The 22174-nt window shown below is 48.1% G+C and overlaps 1 protein-coding gene across 4 annotated transcripts in view; it reads right to left on the minus strand.

Moving 5' to 3' along the window:
* The window catches only part of EBF4 (EBF family member 4), a 102850-nt gene extending 82201 nt beyond the window's left edge, over positions 1–20649 (minus strand). For 2 of the 4 annotated variants that reach the window (XM_056803591.1, XM_007496925.2), the window contains exons 1-2: positions 20314–20649; positions 19236–19354 (exon numbers count right to left, since the gene is read on the minus strand). In XM_056803591.1, the coding sequence (XP_056659569.1) occupies positions 19236–19354; positions 20314–20649 (455 nt within the window). Of the gene's footprint in view, positions 1–19235; positions 19385–20313 lie in introns of those variants that run through there. The other 2 variants (XM_056803593.1, XM_056803592.1) reach the window with 1 other exon arrangement.
* Between the last annotated feature and the right edge of the window lie 1525 nt (positions 20650–22174).

Below are 22174 nucleotides of genomic sequence, written 5' to 3' on the forward strand. Positions count from 1 at the left end.
GGAGGCAGCCAGTGGATAGAGCCCTGGACCTAGAATCAGGAAGATCTGAGTTCAAATCTGATCTCAGATATTTACTAGCTGTGTGAGTCTGGGCAAGTCACTCAACCTCTGTCTTAATCCACTGGAGAAGGAAATGGCAAATCACTTCAACGTCTTTGCCAAGAAAACCCCATGGACAGCACTGCTGTGCTATGGTCCATGGGGTCACAAAGAGTCAGGCACAACCAATGACAACAACAAAATGATGCTCAGGCTAAACGCTTGCAGCTCCACACCCCACATGTGTGTACCCCTTCTGTTCCTACCTATGTACCCCAATCTAGGAAGATCCCCCCAACAGGACCAACCCCAACATCTTAGAAAGGCAAAATGGAGAGCAGACAGATCCCTAGCTTACTTTTCACATCACAACCACCCAGCAAGAGTCTATTTATTATTTAAAAATAACAACAACATGTACATAGCATTTAAACTACTGCTAAGCACCTTAACATAGATTATCTCATCTGATCTTTACCACGAAGCTGTGTGGTAGGTGCTACTATTATCCCCATTTAACAGATGAGGAAACTGAAGCCCAGAGTTCACCAACGAGTATGTGTCTGAGGCAAAATTCAAATTGAGGTTTCCTTGACTCTGCCCAGATTCTAGGCCTTCGTTTTTTAAAGCTTTCAAAATTCTTTTTAACCTTTTCACTCTCTGGTGAGATGGATGGCATTTATAGGGTGATCAAGGCAGGGAGGCAGGGAGGCAGGGTAGAGGAGGAAGTCCCTGTCCCACTCATCTCACTCCTGACACACACACTACCCAACACAGCAAAGGATAGCAAGAACCATGTCAAAAGGAGGGAGTTTCCATGAGAGTCAGGGGAATTAGAAAAGATTCCCAGGGTGTGTCTATCTGGATGGATCCTGGGCTCTTCCCTTTATTTGGATAGCTCACAGATCCTTGGGAGCACTCCCTCCCTCCCTTCCTCAAGCCATACCAGCAGCAACCCATTCAGCCTTCTCTCTGCGTGACTCCTGTCCCTATGCTCTTCTACATCCTCCCCAGAGGGTTTTCCCAACCCACTGGGGACCCTCCGTGGCTTTCCAGGGGAAAACAAAGCAACCTCAGGTTGACCATCAGTCCTCCCACTTTCTCAAAACAGAACTTGCTTTTAGACCCTCAGAACTTTTATTTATCTGTTCTTCACTTGTTAAACAAACTCTTGCCTCCTAGACATTCTAGGGAGAAACTTCAGCAGCTCAGCCCCAGGCAAGTTCTATCTAATTCCGAACTAGTGGAAGACAAATTAATGAGGTTTGACTAAACTGTCGTATGCTCTGCTACCCTCCCCTGAGGCCAGCCCAGCCCAGCTTCTGATCATCTTAGAGAACAACACTCAATCCCTCTGCTAGATATAATTCCCCAGCCTTGGTCTCTGGAGAGACCCCTGCCTCCCCTGAAGCTATGAGATCACTCTCACCCGCTGCCACCACCACCACCACCGCCACCTTCCAGCAATCAAGAGAGAAAAACCAGTATGCTGGAATAAGGAAGGTAGAACCTATTAGGATCATATAAAGAAACCAAGGCACTGGAAGGATAGGACCTTCTCCAAGAGTTCCATGGCTACTTAGAGCCTGGAGTCCCCTTCCAAGGAGTAGGGCACCCTGGAGCTCAGAGAGTTCTCTAGGGACCAAGGAAGAACATCTAAGAAGTCTGAGCCTGAGCCCCAAAGCAAAATCCTGCCCTTTCTACCTATAGGAGCTTCCCTTTCATCACAGATCAGGAAGGAAAAGAGATCTGGGATATTAAGGAAAGCTTCCACCAGTTTGAGAACAGCCAAGTCTTAGGGGAGAAAGGGAGGAGATGAGTTCTCTCCTCTGCCTATTTTCAAAGGGTCCAAACAAAAATCCAGGGGAGGGCAGTGGAAGTGGAGGGGATTATAGATGTCCTCATCCCAAGTCAGGGATTTCTCCTCCAACTCCTTCCACATCCTTCCCTTCCAAGCATACAGCTAGGAATGAAGCAAAGAACATGATGGGACAGAGTCTGAAGGCAAATGAAGAGACCTGGCCTCCCTTCTCTTTGTACCCTGAGACACTCTGAGGATCTTTGCCTTCCTCTCAATTCCCCAAGATTCCCACCTCCAATTTCTTTTTCATTATCCTGGTCAAACTGGCTTTGGATTCAATGCAACTCCCACTCTCTTGCTTAGCTCAGCCCAGGAGCATCTCCCAGGCAGACCACACAACTTGCTGAGACCCCCCTCGAGAGCCAGCACTGGCCCTGGGAGGGAGATGGAGGATTGGGAAGAAGACAGCCATCAGAGCAAAAAAGAATGAGGGGGTTCAAGTCAAAGGATGACAATTTAAGTAGAGGTTTGCCTGGAGAGGGAAAGAAGAGAGAGGGGATACCATATGTCCATGTGTCTGAGCATAGGCCACAGGAAGGGGTAGGGAAGAGTGCCCCGGAATCATAGGGTGATAGAACATGTTCTACTCTCCACCCCCAGGGCAGCCCAGCTTAGTTTGCCCTCTCTGGTCTATGTCTCCAGAGTAGTAGACAGAATGTTATGGGGTGGGGTGGGAGAGGGATGATTAAATGAACCCATACTGGGTATACAAGGCAGAAACAGATCTCCAGCACCCCAGCTGTTGTACTCAGCTTCTCCGGCCACAAACTAGAATGAAAGACAAAAGATATGACAGAGGAAACCACAGCAAATGATGGGAAGGTTTTCTTTCAAGACATCCTACCATTTATGCAAAATAAATGGAGAGAGACATGGAGAAATAGTGAGAAAGAGCAGAAGAAAGACATAGAAACACAGATACATACACATGGTTTTTTGAGATATGTGTAGGTGTTAGTGTATATGCTAGGGTGTGTGTGTGTGTGTGTGTGTGTGTGTGTGTGTGTGTGTGTGTTTTGAGAGGTAGGTGAATGTTTTGATATTGAAATCCTGATGCTTCTCTGGTTAGAGAAATAAAAAAGAGGGTTGTTATTATTGTGGTTATCCCCAGAGATCAACAGCTAGGACTAGGATTAGTCAACACCTTTATAATGGTCTGGAGGACAAAGGAAGCAAAGAATCTCCAGGTTTTTTGAGGACTCTACACTATTCTGGGTGGTCTCAGTGAGTGGGTAAAAAATGGAGAAATTAGCTACAGTATGAAGAAGTGAAAGAGGAGAAAAAAATGGGAATTGGATGAGTAATTTCACTGGGTTAGGAAACTCTCTCTACCGTTGTACTTCAGCCTGGATCTGCAATTTATGTTCTTAAAGAGCTGCCTGGAGCACTAAGAGATTAAGTGATTTCTCTAGGATCACACTGTCAACATGTGGCTGAGGTCTTCCTGACTCCAAGGCCATCCTTCTGTCTCTTTCCATTATACCACCTACCCCTTGACAATCTACTTAGAATGAAATGCTCCAGTAAGACTTCAAGTATGATCATCTCTGTTTTCTGTCATGACTCCAGAAAGGGATGTGGGAGATAACCTAAGCTGTCCCCTAAAAATATTGTCCCAAAGTGCTACTTTGGTCAAGACAAGGCCACAGGGTGGGGTCACATTAGGAGAAGGTTTAGACACAAAAAGATAAACCATTCTCTCCTGGTGCCATAGAATGTTCATATGGAGAATTTTGCATGCACTTTAGGTCCCTAGAACTAGAAAATATAATGGAATAATAAAAGAAACTTTAAAAAATTAATAAAACAAAACAAAAAATGAAACTGAACATCGTATAATACCAATCTTGCCCTAGAAAAGAGTTGAGAAAATGTATTTTCTTCCCTTCTTCATAGAAGTGGGGGACTCTGCGTATGGAGTATGGCATATGCTGTCAGACTTAACTGACCTATGGCTTAGTTTTGTTTTTTTCTTAACCCTTACCTTCTGTCTTAGAAGCCATACTGAGTTGGTTCCAAGGCAGAAGAGCAGAAAGGGCTAGGCAATGGAGGTTAAGATTTGCCCAGGGCCACACAGCTAGGAAGTGGCTCAGGTCACATTTGAACCCAAGACCAGGCTCTCTATCCACTAAGCTACTTAGCTGCCCCTGATTTAGTTTTACTGAACTTGTCCTTTCCCTTTCCCTTTCTTTTTTAATTCTTTCTTACAATGGATGACTCTTTGAGTAGGGTGAGGAGAAAAAATGTGCTTGGAAATGGTGTTAGATATCGATAAATAATAATAATAGCTAATATTTATGTGGTTGTTTAATGTTGGCAAAAAGCTTTGCATAGGTTATTTCCTTTGAATCTCATGACATCTCTGTGAGGTAGATACTATTATTATCTTCATTTTACAGATTTTTAATAAAAATGAAAACAATAGCTGACATGTATATAGCTAAGGTCTGCAAAGCCTTTTACATGCATTATCTCATTTGATACAACAACCATGGGAGCTAGGTTCTCTTATTATCCTCATTTAACTGATCCAGAAAGAGGCTGTGAAATTAACTTGCCCAGTTTCACACAGCTAAGTGTCAGAGGTGAAATCTGAACCCTAACTCCAGTGCCAGCTCTCTGCCCACTCCACCAAGCTGCCTCTTCTGGTGGGTACAATGTGGCTTCCATGCCCTCCCAACTCCACTGAACCCCTCTCTCTCAATTGTCCCTACTGACTTCCCTATCACTAAATCTAATGGCCATTCCCCCCCTTTTTTAAACCCTTACCTTCCATCTTAGAATGAACACTGTGTATTGGTTCCAAAGCAGAAGAGAGATAAGAGCTAGGCAATGGGGGTTAAGGGACTTGCCCAAGGTCACATAGCTAGGAAATGTCTGAGGCCAGATTTGAACTCTAGGCCTGGCTCTCAATCCACTGAGCAACCCAGCTGCCCCCCAATGGCCCTTTTCCTATTCTCATCCCTATGGCTTTTTCTGTGTCACTACCCTCTTCTCAGAGGGTTTCTCGTTCTTGTTGAGGGATTCTTTGTTTCCTGCAATGATTCCTATTCATGGCACCTGAAGGTAGGTGTGTTTCCCATGGTTCTATCCTTAGCTCCCTGTCTCTCTGTCTCTGTGTCTGTGCCTCTGTCTCTCTCTCCCCATGCTCCCATAGCATGCCACTTCTACATAAATGACTCCCAAATGTTTGCCTCTAACCTCTCTCTCAAGCCCAGACCCATTTCTACCAGGATGTCCTGAAGACAAGTTGAACAATTCCAAAACTAAATTCCTTCTCTTCTCCCCACTCCGTCTCCCCCTTCCAGTCTCTTCTCTATTCCAGTAGCTCTACCAGTGTCCTGATCACTGAGCTCTACAACTTCAGTCCCCTGTGACTCCTGCCTCTCTTATTCCCTCAGTTAATTAGTTGCCAAGTCCTAATGTTTCTACTACTACGATATTTTTTAAACCTTTATTTTGTCTTAGTAACAACTCTCAAACAGAAGGGCAAGAGTTAGGCAATGGGGGTTAAGTGACTTGTCCAAGGTCACACAGCTAGGAAGTGTCTGAGGCCAGATTTGAACTCTTCCCAACTCCAGGCTCAGCATGCTATCACCTGAGCCACCTACAATATTCCTTAAAACAATAGCCGTTTCTACAATATTTCTTAAATCCATCCCCTGTACCGGTCCTTCTCACTCTCTCTCTTACCCCTCCTGGTCAATCTTTTGCCAAGTCTTGTTTCTATCTTCCAGATAACTCTTGTATAGATATCCTTTTCTTTTCTCCACTAGCATAGCCACCATGCTGGCAACAGGTGTAATCCCTTAATTGGTCTTTCTTCCCCTAGTCCATATTCCCTCCAATTCACCAAGCCATTCTTTCCAACGTTTTTATTGAGCCCTTTTGTTTCTAGATCATCTTCGTTTCCCAACATATCCCCCTCCTTACCCCTTCCAAAGCCCCATCTCTTATAAGAAAGAAGAAAGGGAGGGGAATAGTTCAACAAACCAACACAGTGGGAAAAAAAATTTGCCATGGTATGCAGCATAATCTCCTGCCTCTGAAAGAAAAGATGTATTCTCAGATCTCTTTTGGGAGGGCCAGTCCCCACACACACACACACAAATCCATTCTTGGCATAACCCCTAGTAGTCTTAATGCACTACTCAGATAACTTGAGCTCTCTACTAAAGAATCTTAAGCTCTCCACTGTTTACCAGATTAGATAGGAATGTCTGATGATCCTGGCATTCAAGGCCAATCAGGCTCCAAATCACATACAAAAGGCATTGCAATAGATATATAAGAGCACTGGTATTAGAATTGAGTCTTGGGTTCAAATCCTGACCCTGTTAGTGACTCCTTATGTGTCCTTAAACAGGCCAAGTAGCCTTCCTGGGCCAGTCGTAATCAATCAACAAGCATTTATTAGCTGGTTACATTGTACCAAATACTATGATAGGAATACAAATTAAAGAAAAAACAGGAACCCTGCCCTCAGGGAGCTCACATTCTAATGGGAGAGACACAAGATAGATATAGATACAGATACAGGTATAGATATATAGACATGGCCATAGAGATACAGACAAAAATAGAGATAGAGGCAGAGGCAGAAATAGAAACAGAAAGATACAAATACAGATAGAGACAGAGATGGAGAGAGCAACAGAGAAGGAGATACAAATACAGACAGAGGCAATGGTGGAAAGAACGACAGAGACACAAATATAGACAGAGACAGTGATGGAGAGCAACAGAGACAGAGACACAAATACAGACAGAGACAGTGATGGAGAGCAACAGAGACAGAGACACAAATACAGACAGAGACAGTGATGGAGAGCAACAGAGACACAAATACAGACAGAGACAGTGATGGAGAGCGACAGAGACACAAATACAGACAGAGACAGTAATGGAGAGAGTGACAGACAGAGACACAAATACAGATAGAGACAGAGATGGAGATAGAAACAGAGGCAGAGATAGAGAGAGCAACAGAGACAGAGATACAAATACAGATAGAGAGAGAGAGATGGAGATAGAAACAGAGACATAGATACAAATACAGACAGAGACAGTGATGGAGATAGAAACAGAGACAGAGATACAAATACAGATAGAGACAGAGAGAGAGAGAGAGAGAGAGAGAGAGAGAGAGAGAGAGAGAGAGAGAGAGAGAGACAAATACAGATAGAAACAGAGAGAGGTTTTTTTAAAAGTAGTCTAGGCATGAGGTGATAAGAGCCTGCCCTGGTGTGGTAGCCACGTTAGTGGAGAAAAGACAAGAGATATTAGTATAAAGGCAGAAATAAGTCTTGGACAAAGATTGGCCATGAGGGGTGAGAGAGTGAGAAACCAAGGATAATACAGAGCCTGGGTGCCTAGGAGAATAGTGGTGCTCAGGGCAGTGATGGAGAGGTTTGGAAGAGGAAAGGGTTTGGGGGGGGAAAGAGAAGTTCTGTTTTGATCTCAGTTTCTTCGTCCCTTCCCCCTCATCTTCCATGGTGAATTGTTTCTTTTCCTTCAAGATCTAACACAAATATCGACTCCTCCACAAGGCTTTCCCTAACAGCAACAAGGAAAAATAAAGCTTTTCTCCTCAAATTTCTCAAGACGTTCTGCTTGGACCTCCCCTCTGTCATGAAAACACCTTGTGGCCTCTTTGTGCATGCTATTATCCTCACCATTACCCAGGCCCATGTGGAAACACACACACACACACACAGGCACACAAACATACACAGAGATACAAACATTCATAATAACCATATATCCAGTCACACATACACACACACATCCATTTGATTGGAAGCACCATCAGAGAAGGTCATGGATCTTCTCTCTCCACAATGCTAAATAATCGTGGGCTAAAATTAATGTGATTGAAAAGTCCAAGAAAAGGAAAATTAAAACAACCAAGGGGAGAAGGGGCCAGTGTTTGTGGGAGGTCCTTCAGTCTGGAAGATGAATGCTAAGGAGAATGACCAAAAGCTTGGTGCTGATGAAGAGGCCATACAGAATGAATGAAGACTCCTTTCACAGTCCGAGTTCTGGAATGGAAGAGCCCCCCTTCATACTTAAGGAAAGGAAGTCCTCCTTCCCACAGACCCTGAGAAACGTATGGAACTGATTACCTCAAGAGAAGGCCCTGGCTGAAAAGATCAAAGAAATTCTACCTCACATCTCTGGTTTGTTTCCTCTGGGCATGAAGCCTACCAAATAGATAACTGAATCTGCCTCCATTAAATAACACAGCTTTTTAAAACATTGAACTGTTCTTGATTAAAATATAAACTATACAACCTCCCCATCCCATCCTCTGACAACCTACTGAGAAAAATTTTGGCTTTTCCTGATAACAATAATTATAATAAAGTGAGCATTGTCTATAGCACTTTAAGGTCTGCCAAGTCTTCCAAGGTGCAATGGTCCCACTGAAGGAGACAAATAGCCTCCCTGAGCTGGGGAGAGGAGAGGGAAGATGGAGGTGCTATTATCTTCATTCCTAGTTTATATATGAAGAAACTGAGAGAGATAGAAGTTAAATGACTTGCCCAGGGTCATAAGCCTAGAACATGTCTGAGGCAGGACTTGAACTCAGATTTTCCTAACTCCAGGTTCAGCAATCTCTCTACTGTGTCACTTAACTGTCTCTTAAAGTTGTTCCCTTCTTTCAAATAATATCTTATCTGATCCTCATACCAACTCTATGAGATAGGTGCTACAAGTAAGGAAACTGAGGCTGGGAAAGATTCAAGTTGCTTACCCAGGGTCCCATAGGTAGCAAATATCTGAGTGGGATTTGATTTCAGGTCTTCCAGGCTCCAAAACTAGCACTCTATTCAACTGTCTTGATGACATAAGGTCAGTATTAAAGGCATTTTCTTTTCTACTACTTGGCCTGAACTCAACTCAACTCCTATCTCTTCTCTCATTTCTCAGTGACCCCTAAAGTAGCACTCCCCATCCTCTCCCATCTAGGTTTATTTTTTAAGCCCCTACCTTTTGTCTTAGACTCAATACAGAGTCCAGGTTCCAAAGTGGAAGAATGGTAAAGGCTGGGTAAAATGGGGTTAAGTGACTTGTCCAGAGTCATACCCTCCTCAATTTCTTTTCTTTTTTTTTTTTTAAATAAACTCTTACCTTCCATCTTAGAATCAATACTTTGTATTGGTTCCAAGGCAGAAGAGTGGTAATGGCTAGACAATGGAGGTTAAGTGACTTGTCCAGAGTCATGCCCTCCTCAATTTCTTTTCTTTTCTTTTAAAATAAAACCCTTACCTTCCATCTTAAAATCAATACTGTGGTATTGGTTCCAAGGCAGAAGAGGGCTGGGCAATGGGGGTCAAGTGACTTGCCCAGGGTCACACAGCTGGGAAGTGTCTGAGGCCAGGTTTGAACCCAGGACCTCCCATCTGTAGGCCTGGCTCTCAATCCGCTGAGCTACCCAGCTGCCCCCACCCCGCCTCAATTTCTAATCTATCATCCTAGGGAGAATTGCCTTGTGTGCAAACTAAATCAATGATTTAAAAGGAGACCAGCTCCAGGTCCTTCAAGTGAGTGCATGAGTCTTATGTCCCAACAGTCAAGATTGCTACAAGTCTGGGGATTTCTGTAGATTCAAAATAAGTTTAGGGAAAATTTTGGATGCCAGACTAAGAGACAATGGAGACCCAGAACTTGCATACTTCTGCAGAAGAACGAAGGAAGCATTTGGAACCAGAAGAACCTGGTAGAAAGTCTTGTCTTGGACATACGTGAATCCTGGGCAAGTGTGAGTCTGGGCTGATCAGTGGTGAGGCCAGGAGTATCAAACAGAAACAGGGGTCACTGGACTGTGGGCTTGGATTGACTTGAAAAGCCCCATATTGATGTTATCTATGTTTTATTGTGTTTTTATTTATTTTGTTCAATGTTTCCCAAAGACACCAAAATCTGGCTCTGGCTACTTACTGTCCATAAATTGCATAGAAGGTTCTGACTGGCATTGGTAAAGGGAGTGTCCCCATCTGGGAGTTCTCCACAACAATGAAGTGGAAAGTGAAGGTCCCCTGCACCATGTCGAGGTGTGCTGGGGATAGAGGTCCACTTCCATCTGATCCCATTGGGTTTCTTCCCAAACGCCGGACGTAGTGTTACTCTGGCACCCCATACTCTCTGGCCAGGGTTCAGAGGCTTCTTTGTTGGGCCTTATCCCCTTTGGATCCTTCCCTGAAACCAGTGCATGGCCATAAACCCTTTATCACCTCCTGCTAGACTTTGGGGAGAGGGCAAGGAGACAGGGCAAAGGCTAAAGCTCTGTGGGTATCCGTCCCCTCCACCCACAAAATCCCATCCAACTGCTGCCTTCTTCAGGACAGTCACATACCAAGAAAGCCAAGGAGTAAGTGTGCCCATGATCCTCTCCAGCAGAGCCAATCCCCTGGGCTGAGACCACAAATAACTAACTCCCGGCACCTTTGGGGAATGGGGCGAGGGGAGAGACAGAGAAATAAATATACGTCCCCTCTTGTCTCCAAGACACCACAGCATGTCCAAGTGTTGGAGTCACAAGCAGGGGCAGTGATAAAAAGGCCAAGCAATCAGTCCACAGCTCCCCCTGCCCGGACCCCGCCAGCTGTGGGCTAGTGGTCCCCCCACTCTAGGCCCAGGAGGTGGGCAGAAAGGGAGGGAGGGGAGGAGATCTGCACAGCATTCGCCTGCTACAATTGTCTCGAAATAGAGCCAGTATTTCTCCGCGAGCGTTCCCTGGGAGGTGGCTCCACGGCTCTTTACATTCTTGACTAAACGGTTATTATAAATAACAGCAATTTAACAAAAAAAAAAAAGCCCGTTCTAACAGCCTCTCTAGAGCAATCACACCGGAGAGCACCTCTCCCAACAGGCAAGACTCTGGCTCCCTACTCCTAATCCCACTCCCCACCCCCACTTCCCCTGGGACAGACACACCAAGACACTTGGCTTCAGATTCCCTTCAAAGCTGCTGTTCCCTGTCCTCTTGTTTCTCTCTGTCTCTTTCTTCTCTCTCATTGTCTCTGTTCATCTCTGTCATCTCTCTTTCTCTCTGTCTCTCCCACTCTCTCTCACTTTCATCTCCCTCTCTTCCTCATCATTCTCTTTTCTCATTGTTTCTCATGTCTGTCTGTCATCTCTCTGTCTCATCTCTTTCTCTTTCTCCATCTCTCCCTCCCTCTCTCTCCTTTATCTCCCTCATCACTCTCTTTCTTCTCTCTCATTGTCTCTTCCTCTCATCTCTGCATCTCTTTCTCCATCTCTCCCTCTCTCTCTCCACTTCCCTCTCTCCTTCATCACTCTTTCATCTCTTATTGTCTTTATCTCTCTCATCTCTTTCTCTCTCTTTCTCCATCTCCCCCTCCCCCCTTGCCCTCATCTTCCTCTCTCCCTCATCACTCTTTCTTCTCTCATTGTCTCTGTCTCTCATCTCTTTCTCTCTCTCTCCATCTCTCCCTCCTCCTCTCTCTCTCCTTCATCTCCTTCTCTCCCTCATCACTGTTTTTCCTTCTCTCATAATCTCTTGTCTTTCCCTCCCCCTTTCTAAGCCTATCTCCTCTATCCAATCACACTATTGTTTCTTATTTTATGGTCCTCCTCTCTCTCCTTTTCCCCATTCTTAGAGCCTCTGAGCTTCTCAATGTCCCACACTGGGAAACAGAAGAGTATTCAGTCTGCCTTAAAGTAATTCCCCTGCCCTGAGTATTATCTGTGGGGCAACTGAAGCTCAGCCTCTGGTGTGGAGAAACCAGAGTACAAAATAGGAGAGGAATACAAGAATCCCCAGTCACTAGCCCCAGACACACACACACAACTTCTCTTCAGTCTCTTTCACACCTCCTGCTCCACCTCTCCTATCTCCTTCTGAGTCTCCTCCTCAAATCTTCCCCTTCCTTTCGCCCTCCACATCATCAGTCCCAAATCCTTCTCCCTAAACTCTTCCCTATTTCATTCTCCCCTCCTTTCTTCCAATTCTCCTGAGTTTCCTTCCCTGCATCACTATCACTAGAGACCACTCCCTATTTATTCCTTCCTCCTTCACATCCTAGACTCCTTCCCCATTCCAGGCCTTCCCATTCAACAAGTATTCATGTCTCTTCCATCTCCATTGAACACTGCTCCCTCCACCTCCTGGGCTAGAAGCCAGGATGCTGCAACCCAAACTCCAGCTTCGCTGCTAACTCACTCCTAATGACCTCCAGGTTTGGTCCAGCAAGCCTCAATGAGTCAGCTCTCCCCCCCCCCCAACATAGGGAAAATGACTATGCTCCCCACCCCCCACCCCCACATATTCCCCGAAGCAAAGCCAGTGATAGGAAGTCAGGAGGCTGAGGTGTTTCACTATGGAAATCCATAGTTCATTAGAGTAAGGGGCCATTAACACTCAGAGGGAACGATGAGAGATGTAGGGAAGAACAAGACTCAGGGGAAAGATAGTGCAGAGAAGGGTGGGGGAGGGAGAGACAGGAAGGAGGCAGAAAGTGAGGTCTGAAGAGGAGAGAGCAAACCAGAAGGTATTGGGGAGTGGCAGGAAGAGGGAAGGTCAGGAGCCCCTATTCTTCATTAGGAAGCAAGTGAAATCATTGGATTTGGGGATGTGAGCTTCCCCTAAAGAGGATTCCTGGGTTCCCACCTACTATTCTCTGATACACAGACCCAAGGACTCTAAGGAAATCCTGAGTTGTGGTTTGGTGGGAAGGGGCTGGGAGGAAAAAAAGAGAGGATGGAGGGGGGAGATGGGGAAAGGTAGGTTGCCTGTGCAAGGGAAGGAAAGACAGTGGAACCACCCATTTGGCTGGGGAGGGGGTAGGGAAGGGAAGGGAGATTCACTGAGGCACTGCTATTAATTATTAAAGTAAATGGGAGCGTTTCCTAGCAGAAGGGCTGGACCAAAGCTGCTTACAGGAAAGTCAGTTCCCTGATCTACTCTCAGCTCTAAGTAATCTCCCTCTGCCCCTCCCAGCCCCTGCCTGCCCCCAGCATGCTAGCCCTGCCCCATACAGGATTTTGGAAGTGCTGGATGGGTATCTTTCCTCTGACAGAAGAGGAGAGAGGTCCAGAACTTTGCCAAAGGAGAGGGTTCCAGACTTAGGACTCTGAAATAGCCTTGCAAACTCCTCCCTAGGGTCTCAGATCTTCCAGTAGACAGAGTACAGTTAACAAGTTCATGGTGAGGGAGGCGGGAAGTCAGGGGTGCAATTCACAGCCACCCAAGGAATCCCATTAATGGAGATGGCCTCTCTTAGCTAGAGAGAGGTGAGGGAAGACAGACTGAGTCTCTGAAGTAGGACCTAGGACAGGGAAAGTGGAAAGAGGAAGGAGAGGGAAGGAAAGTAACTTTTCCCCCCAAATAAGCTGCAGCAGGGATCTGAGCCTCCAAAGCAGTGGCCAGCTAGGGATTGAAGACCACACCTCACTCTTAATGCATATCAAGGCACAATGGTCCTCCAGCCTCAGCCAGCTAGGGCACACATTTTCTGGGGTTCTAATAATTCCACTGTTAGTCTCAATTTCACATCGAGACTCCCGCATACTCCTCCTCTCTTGCCAATCACCTCATCTCATTTCTCTTGAAAGCCTTTTACTCTGGCTCAAATATACCCCTGTTCTGCAACTCCAGCCCCACTCCAAACATGCAGAAGTGTGGGGCCACTAGGCTGTAGGGAAAGCCCACTTGTGTAATGATAGTCACCAGCCTGGAAAGTGGGGGGCACAGCAACTCTGCCCCATATATGATGAAGGAAGTCCACAAGGATTCTCTTTCTTGTAACCAAGGAAGAGAAAGACCCAGAGCTTTGAAGCAGTAGAGGGAGGGAGTTGCAGACCTAGGATACTGAGGTCACCACATCCCTGCCCCACACATGGTCATAACTAAGAGGGATCCCTTCAAGTTGAGTGGAGACCACTGACAGGAATTCCCTTTCCTCTTTGCACACTTCCATGAAAATTCATCAGGTACTCCATCCAAGGGCTGTAGTTCTCAAAGCCTTATGTTGGGTGCTTACAGGGGAAACAAAGAGGAAGACTTGAAACTACAATAGATAGAGATCCATGGTAGGGAGGCTTAGCCTGAAGAAGAGGAGACTTGGGGATGGGATCATTGTCTTAATGTTGAGTTTGCCCTACTTGGTCAGAGCAGAACCACCCATCATTAATGGGTGGAAGTTATAGAGAGATAAATATGGCTTGACATAAAGAATAGCGAAGTCCCAGTTTCTGGCAGTTGTTAGTCAGGGATGTAGAGGGGGCACTATGCTTTATCTAGAGGTTGAACTCCTAAAGGCACTTCCAGCTCAAAGAGTTGATGGTTTGCTGCCCACCTGGAGATCTGAGTATAGCAATAAGGTAGGGACAAAAGAATAACTAAATTCCAAGGCAAAATGTGGTCAATACCATGAGAGGATAGAGGAACATGGGGTGATGGAAGTTCAGAGGAACAAGAGATCACTTCCGTTGAGGGTAGAGAATCCAGACAGACTTACTGGAAGAAATAACATTTGGAGTAGGCTTTGAAACAAAGGGAGGAATTCTGAAGATGGCAGGGATATTTTTGGGCAGAGGAGAGAGAAAGAATCAGAGTTTATTGGGAAATGACAAGGAGCACAAGATAAGAATATAAGATTTTGGATTTGGAGTTACATAGATTAAGCTGGAAGAGACTGCTGAGGCCATCTAGTCAAAGAGTTCTTGTTTTGCAGGTAGGAAAACTGAGGCCCATCAAAGTTAAGTGTAATATGTAAATGGGCAGGATTTGAACCCAGATTCTCTGACTCCAGAGCCAGAATCTTTTCTGATATGTCATGATGTGACAGAAAGCAGAAGAACATGGGGCTAGAAAGGCAGGCTGGGGTCACATCATGAAGGTCTTTAAGTGCCTAGCATTTGGACTTTGTCCTTTAGGCAATGAGGAACTACTGGAGATTATGAGTGAAATGATCAGATCTCAAGTGTCAAAAAACACCACCCTAGCTCCCTGTGTGGGATGGTTTGGAGCACAGAGAGGCAGGAGCAAGAGAACAGCTAGAAGGCTGCTTGAATAGTCTCCAGGAAAGATCATGAAGGCCTATTCTGGGCAGGTAGCAGGGGGCGTCAAGAGGAAGGCCAGATGTGAGAACTATTACAAAGGAAGACTCCACAGGACAGGCTAAGTGACTGGATTGGGGTGACAAAGGACGGGGAGGAGTCAGAGATCACTTCAAGATTCTGAGCTTGGCTGATGGAGAGGATGTTGGTGCCACTGACGAAAATGGGTCAGGAAGAAAAGCAGATTCAAGACTTTGGAGGGAGTGATATGTTCAGTCTGAAGAGTCAAAGGGAAATTTACAGGGGGCAGTCAGAAAGATGGGTCTACAGCTTAGGTCAGGGCTGGGAATATAGAACTTGGAGCATGAGAAGTATTTCGTTCTAGTGTCACAGTGGGTAGAGCAAGGAAGACCTGCGTGAGACACTAGCTATATAACCCTAGAAAAGTTCCTTAACCTTTTTCAGCCTAAGTTTCCTCACCTGTAAAATGGCATAGCACCTATATTCCAGGGTTCTTATGAGAATCAAGTGAAATAACATATGTTCAATTCTTTGTATACCTTAAAGCAATATATAAATATTAGCTATTTTTACCAAGGGTAATGCAGCTACAAAGCACAATCTCCAGGTCCCTCTGAACCAACCCCCAGTTGTCTTGGCCAAGATAGAGGCAGCTTTTTTTGCTTTTTAAGATGTAACAAATCTGAAATACTTTAAAAGGAACTTTGTTGGGGGTGGAGGTGGGAAACAAAACAGAAACAAAAAAATTACAAAATCCTCCATGGGTTAACAGAGCCCTTTTCTTAATTTAAGGATGATTCCTCTCTTCAACTGTCTCTGAAATGATGAGGAAGCGCCAAGAAGTCTAAGTCAGTAAGTAAATAGGGGCAGGGAGGTGAGACTGTTCTTTCTAGAAATGAAAGGATGGGTGAGCACAATCTAGTTTAAGGAAGTGATTTTTTTTTCAATTCAGAGAGACATGAGTATATTGATAGGCAAATGGGAAATTTGCCTATTATCCAGGGAGAAGATCCAGGAGAGAAGAAATACTTGAAGGAGGCAAGGACCTGAAGAAGATGGCATTCTGATCCCCTTAGGGAAAGAGGATAGCTGCTTTGGAGCATTCCAGAGATGAAGAGAACATAGGAGAAGGGACAATAATTGTACCTGCTCCATCTGTTGGAAGAGTCTCTGTATGAGAGTGGGGGGCCAGCTCAGATGCAGAGAGGCTCCTTAGGAGGCAGCTGCCATTACTTATATCTCATACATGTATATCATCATACATGAATATTCTGTAGATCAGAGTTTGCAACATATCCTCCTGCAACACATTTTTTTTTCATTTAATCCTCACAAAAATCCTGTGTGGGGCAGAGCCAACATTATTATCATCATCACTCGACAGAGGAAAAAACAGAGTCTCAGAGTCAACCTAAACAGCCCAGAGTCAAATAGCCGATAAAGCCACAGCTTTGGAGTCCAAGTTCAGAGTCTTTTCCACTCTGGCTTAAGACCTCGTTTTTCCCAATACGCTGAATTCCTCCAAGCCTAATGTAATTCCTAGAGGACAGGCCTCAGCAGATTGTAGGCAATGCCTCAAATCATCCAAGCAACCCTTTCAAAGGCTACTTTTACCAGTAGAATGTCCCCAGGAGAAGGCGGATTCCTACTCTTCTTCCTCTCTAGTTTTTTTTTTTTTTTAACCCTTACCTTCTGTCTTAAATTTAATACTGTGTTCCAAGGCAGAAGAGCGGTAAGGGCTGGGCAATGGGAGTAAAGTGACATGATCAGGGCCACACAACTAGAAAGCATCTGAGGCCACATTTGAACCCAGGACCTCCCATCTCTAGGCCTGATTCTCAATCCACTGAGCCACCCAGCTGCAAAACACACACACACACACACACACACACAGAGTTTCTCTTGGCCAACATCATATTCATTCTTTCAGCATCGGTTCTGTACAACATGAACAGAGAGGCGAACATGCATATATGTATATGTGATGACAGATACCCATAACTGCATGCACCAAGAACAGAAATACATGAACTATCCTTGACCAGCCCATTGCTAAGCTCAAGCTCTACCCTCCTCTGTCCTCTGAAGGTGTAAGGAATAGGCAGAATAGTAGCATGTGGGATGGAGAGCTGAAGGGGAAGGACCCTCCTTAAGGTGGAAGGGGCTTCTCAGGAGATACTGGAGGAAGATAGCTGGCTAGCTAGGATCAGGGAATTTGGACAGCTGGACCCACTACAGAGGACTCCAAATGGATGCTGAGACTGGGGCATCTTAAGGGGTGGGTGGTAGGGGAGGAAGCACCCAAATGTTAGGGCACACACTCCCAAGGGCTCCCCCCTCCAACTCACCCTGCCAGCCCTGGACAACATCAAGGGAAAAGGGGAAAGTCTCCTTTAATCCTTTCAAGACTGGCCTATGAAAGCAAGTCTTGCTAAAAGAGAAACCGGAGACTGTTCTAACCCAGAATAGCTTCTACAGTCCTGAAAAGAGGAGCCCAAGTTGGCCCAGAGGTCTCCTCACAACTACCACCTGCCACCCTGAACATAAAACAGCTTCTCTCTTACCAAGGGGCACTTCTGGACTGAACATGGGTGGGGGAGTAAAAAGGAGGGATCAGAGGGTTAAATCTGGATATGAAACCTACTGGGGGATGCAGGATTTGTAGATGTGATATGTATGTCTGTGGTTGCATGTCTTCGGTGAGGCTGAATGGTCATGAGTGTATAGGAATATGTATATAAGTGGGCGACGATGGTGGGATGAGCAGAGGACAAGGAGGGGGAAACTGAGTGTCTACCACATGAAGATACACTTTTGCCTACAGAATGTACACCACATGAGGGTAGAGGCACACCAGTGTGAGAAAAGGGATGTACCTGTATGCAAGTATGTCCATGGATCTGAGTAACAGTGGGCACATTCAGCCAAACAAGCCACCAGAGCAAGGCAGGGCAGCTCCAAACAGCCTTCAGAGAGCTTCAAGGATCCAGCCAGAAATCACCACCTTTCCCCCAGCTACCCCCAAATCCCAAACTGCCAACAGGCCCATCAGCATCCCTCTGTTCTCTTCCTACCTGCACTTACTCTCTGCACCTCTCTACTGGACAATCTCTAGTTCCCATGCTCACTGACTGCAGAAAAGTATTTATTTCCCCCCTCTCTCTAGCCCCCAGAATCTGGGTAAAACCTCAACCAGAGAGGGGATCAGTTGACCCAAGCAAGAAGCTAGAGAAGGGCTTGGGGCACGGAGTGCATTCCTTCTGAGCCAAGGAACCACAGGGCTGTCTTATAGGAAGCAGCTCTCCTAGACTCAGGCAGAACCTGCAATAGACAGCACAGAAGAGGCCCTGAAAACTGCTGCCTGCTGCAAATCCCAAATCTTTTTTCCAGCTTAAAAAAAAAATCATGTGAAAAATAACTGTCCAGTCTCATCCCTTCCCTCTTGTTCTTCAGTCTCCATCCCTTCTAAGTCTGCCTGCCTTCCTTCCCACTCTCCATTCTCTACCACCCTTGAGTCTCCTTAAGCAGGTGGTAAATGGGTATCAAGATTCCTGGAGGGGTTCTCATTGGCTATGAGCCCAATAGCTCCAGCTCCCTGACACTCTCCCACCCTCCCTCGCTGCCCCAGGACCAACACCCCCCAAAACCAACTCGGGAAACAGGGGGAAGGCCATTGGGAAGAAGAGCTTCAAAAGAGAAGGCAAGCACTGAAAAAGGAAGGACAAGCTATATGTTCTAAAAGGCTCCTCCAAACCCCCCACGACCACCCTAAAGGATGGAGGAGGGGATGGGAGAGGGAGCAGAGAGCAAAGCTTAATTTGGGAATCCTCTGGGACCCTGTCCATTATCACTACCCAGAATTAAGGGGTCATGAAGCAGAAGGCAAGGGCTAGGGAAAATGACTTCTCTTCCTCTCCATCCACATCCACCCCGTATTCTAGGCTTCAAATGCCAGTGGCAGGTGGAAGGGTTCATCTAGGTTGTTGTCCAGACCCAGCCAGATTCCAAAACAACTTCAAGTGCTGAAAGAATTAATGAGGGGAACAGGGCTTGGGAGAAAGAGAACAAGCAAGATAAAGCCTGCAGAGAAGGAAGGAGGGAAGAAGAGTTGAGGACCAGAGCGAGACAGAGCAGGGGAGCCTAGGAGAGGGCTGAGGGAAACCAGGATTCGTCGCGTACTCTGGGACTTGGCTGTTCTTCCCCATCCCAGTAACGGTCCAGGTCCAGCCCTCCTCCCTGCTCTTCGCTACCCTTCCGGGGCAGCATCCTGCCATTCAGGACGACTCACCTCTGCGCTGCGGTGGTGGCGTCCAAGATTCCAGTGCCCTGCATCCAGGAGCGCACCGAGCCGAGGCCGGCAGGGAGCGGCTCCTCTTTCAGGCTGAGCCCTCCTCGGGGCAAGGAGTCCTGCATGGAGAACATGGGACTGCGCTGCAGGCGCCGCTCTGCCTGGCGCCCCGACGGCCCGCACACCGAGCTCCAACGAAGTTGGGGGATAGTCCCCACCCCCACCCAGTAGAGCCAAGGATAGGCTGGCCCAGGCCAGGCCGGGGCAAGGCAGGCCGGGGCAGGGCAGGGCCGGGCCACAGAGCAGCAGCGGGACGCGCCCGACTCGCGACGGCTTCTCTGCTGGCCCCAGCTCAGTGAGAGCTTGGCTCCCCGGGCCGCTCCCTCGGAGAAAGCCGACCCGCTACCAGCAGCGCAGCCTCCTCCCCCTGCACTGGGGGGCGGGGAGACAGAGGGATTCCCCCGCGGCCACTCGCCGCGAGGGGGGCCCGGAGCAGGGGAAGCAGTGGGGAGCTGAAGAGGAGAAGAGGAACAGCAGAGAGGACCTCACAGGGCAAAGCTGAGAAGGCACAGGAGTCAGGGGCAGGGAAGCGTCCGGCTGGGTGCAAAGTGGCTATCCCTGTGCTGGGCACAGGGGCCCTAAGTGCAGCACCCAAGGAGGGCTCTGAGTGGAGCAAAGTGGGGACTCTCGAACTGACATTAAAGTGTGGACCCCGAGAGCTTTGTAAAGTGGGGAGCCAAAAAACTCGCAGCAAAGTGGGAAATCAGCGGGTGACGCAAAGTGGGGCTCCCAGGAGTGATGTGAAGTGGGGCTGCCTGAGTTGAGGTGCAGAGAGAGGAGCCCAGCTGGTAGGTTTGCAGCGGTTTGAAAGGAGGAGAGGGATGCGAAAGAAGGAAGCAACGCGCCAGGCAGACAGAGGGGAGAAGGAAGAGAGGAGAGGGGGACAGAGCAGGGCTGCCAGGGCAGGGCTGCCAAGGTAGGGCAGGGCAGAGCAGGGCAGCGCAGGGCAGGGCAAGGGAGGACAGAGCGGCCGGCCTCGCAGGGCTGCCTGGCGCGCCGAGTGCGGAGCGCTGATTACCATCCGGAAGGCGGAGGCAGCGGGAGCGGAGCTCGGCGGCGGCGGCGGCGGCGGCGGCGGCGGCAGGAGCAGCAGCAGCCGCGCGTCCCGGGGGAGTGAGGGGGGGGAGTCAAGCCCGCCGAAGCCGCCACCGCTGCCCGGGCCCCGCCCGCCCCGTCGTCCGGGCCCCTCAACCCCGCTCGGGAACACCTGGAGCAGCAGCAGCAGCAGTCCGGCCGGCTCGCCCCGGGCCCCGGCCCCGGCCCCGGCCCCGGCGCCTCCCGCGGGCCCCGGGCCGACCCCCCTCCGCGGCCGCCGCCCGCCGCTCCCGGGGGCCTGGCCGCGGGCCCGGGCCATCCCGCCGCCGCCGCCGCCGCCGCCGCCGCCGCCGCCGCCGCCGCTCCCTGGGGAGCAGGGAGGGAGGAGGGAGGAGGGAGGGAGAGGGAGCGCCGGGCCCAGGGGACTGGGGGGTGGGAGGGGGGCGGGGGCGGGGCGGCCAGGCCGAGGGGCGGCCGGGGACGTGACATCATTGGGGGAGGAGCGGGAGGGCCAGGGGCGGGAGATGGGGCTTGGGGCCTGGGGCTTGGGCCAGAGCCCGGGCCAGATGGGGGGTGGGGGGTGGAGGGGCGCCCTGGGGAAGGAGACAGCCGGCCCGCTGCCTTTGACCAGGGGATGGAAGACCAGGCCCTTAGGGAACAACCTGGGAGGTGGGGGCGTGAGCCAGTAATGGAAAAGGCAGACAGGATAGAGAGGGAGAGGGAAGGCGAATCGAGGGAAGGTGCGGGATGGAGAAAAAGCGAGTAGAAAGGAACCGGGTCTACAGCAGAAGACAATCTAAGGGTTTGGGGGAAGGGAGGAGGGCAAGAAAGGCACATAGTTGGTAGCAAAGCAAAAGAAGAGGGACTGGAGCCAGAGAAGGAAGACACTAGAGAGAGGATGATTGGGGTGTGGGGTGGGAGGTGAGAACAATGGTCAAGTATCAGACGAGGGTTCCACTGACAATAACAAAAAAAAAACCACAAAAAAACGGCCAGTTGGAGACCATAAGGGCAAGAATGAAAGGGGTGAGTGATCTGCATCTAAATTCATTGTGGCCTAAAGTAAGGAGACATTATCTCAGAGATAGGTTCAGCCTGAACCCAAGGTTTGGTGAGTAGGAGAAACTTAGCCCCCAATGAGTACAGGAAAAGCAACCTCAGTAATTTTCCCCTGTCCCCACCCAATAGGATGAAGCTAAGTCATAACCCTCTTATTACCCAATGGGATGGAGCTCACTCTCACACACACACACACACACACACACACACACACACACCACTCTTGTCCAATAGTGTAGTGGTCAGTCACACACACCCCTCTTTCAACCAATGAGAATGGAGTTCAGTTACCACCCCCCTCCCGCCCAGTAAGATTGGAGTTCAGTTACACCATCACCCCAATCCACCCAATGGTATAGAGCTTAGTCAACCCACCTCTCACCCAATGAAAAGGAGCTCAATCACATTCACCTCAGCCTCCCAATAAGATAGCTCAATTACACACAACCCTCCCACCCAAGGAGATGGATTAGTCATACCCATCTCATTCTACATGGAATGGAGGTCAGTTACCCACAGCACCCTCTCATTCTTTGGGATGGAAGTCTGTCACACACAACCCTCTCAACCCAAAGGGCTCCAGTTCAATTGAGCCCAATGGAATGAGTTCAATCATACAGCTCTGTGACCCAAAGGGATGGAACTCAGTCACACACAACCTCTCCCCCAATGGAATGGAGTTCAGTTATAAACAGTTATCTCACCCAATGGAATAGAATTCAGGCACACCCACTTGGTACTCAATGGGATGGAAGCTCAGTGACACATACCTCTCAATGAAACAG

This window comes from Monodelphis domestica, chromosome 6 (assembly GCF_027887165.1).
Source record: "Monodelphis domestica isolate mMonDom1 chromosome 6, mMonDom1.pri, whole genome shotgun sequence".
Lineage (NCBI taxonomy): Eukaryota > Metazoa > Chordata > Mammalia > Didelphimorphia > Didelphidae > Monodelphis > Monodelphis domestica.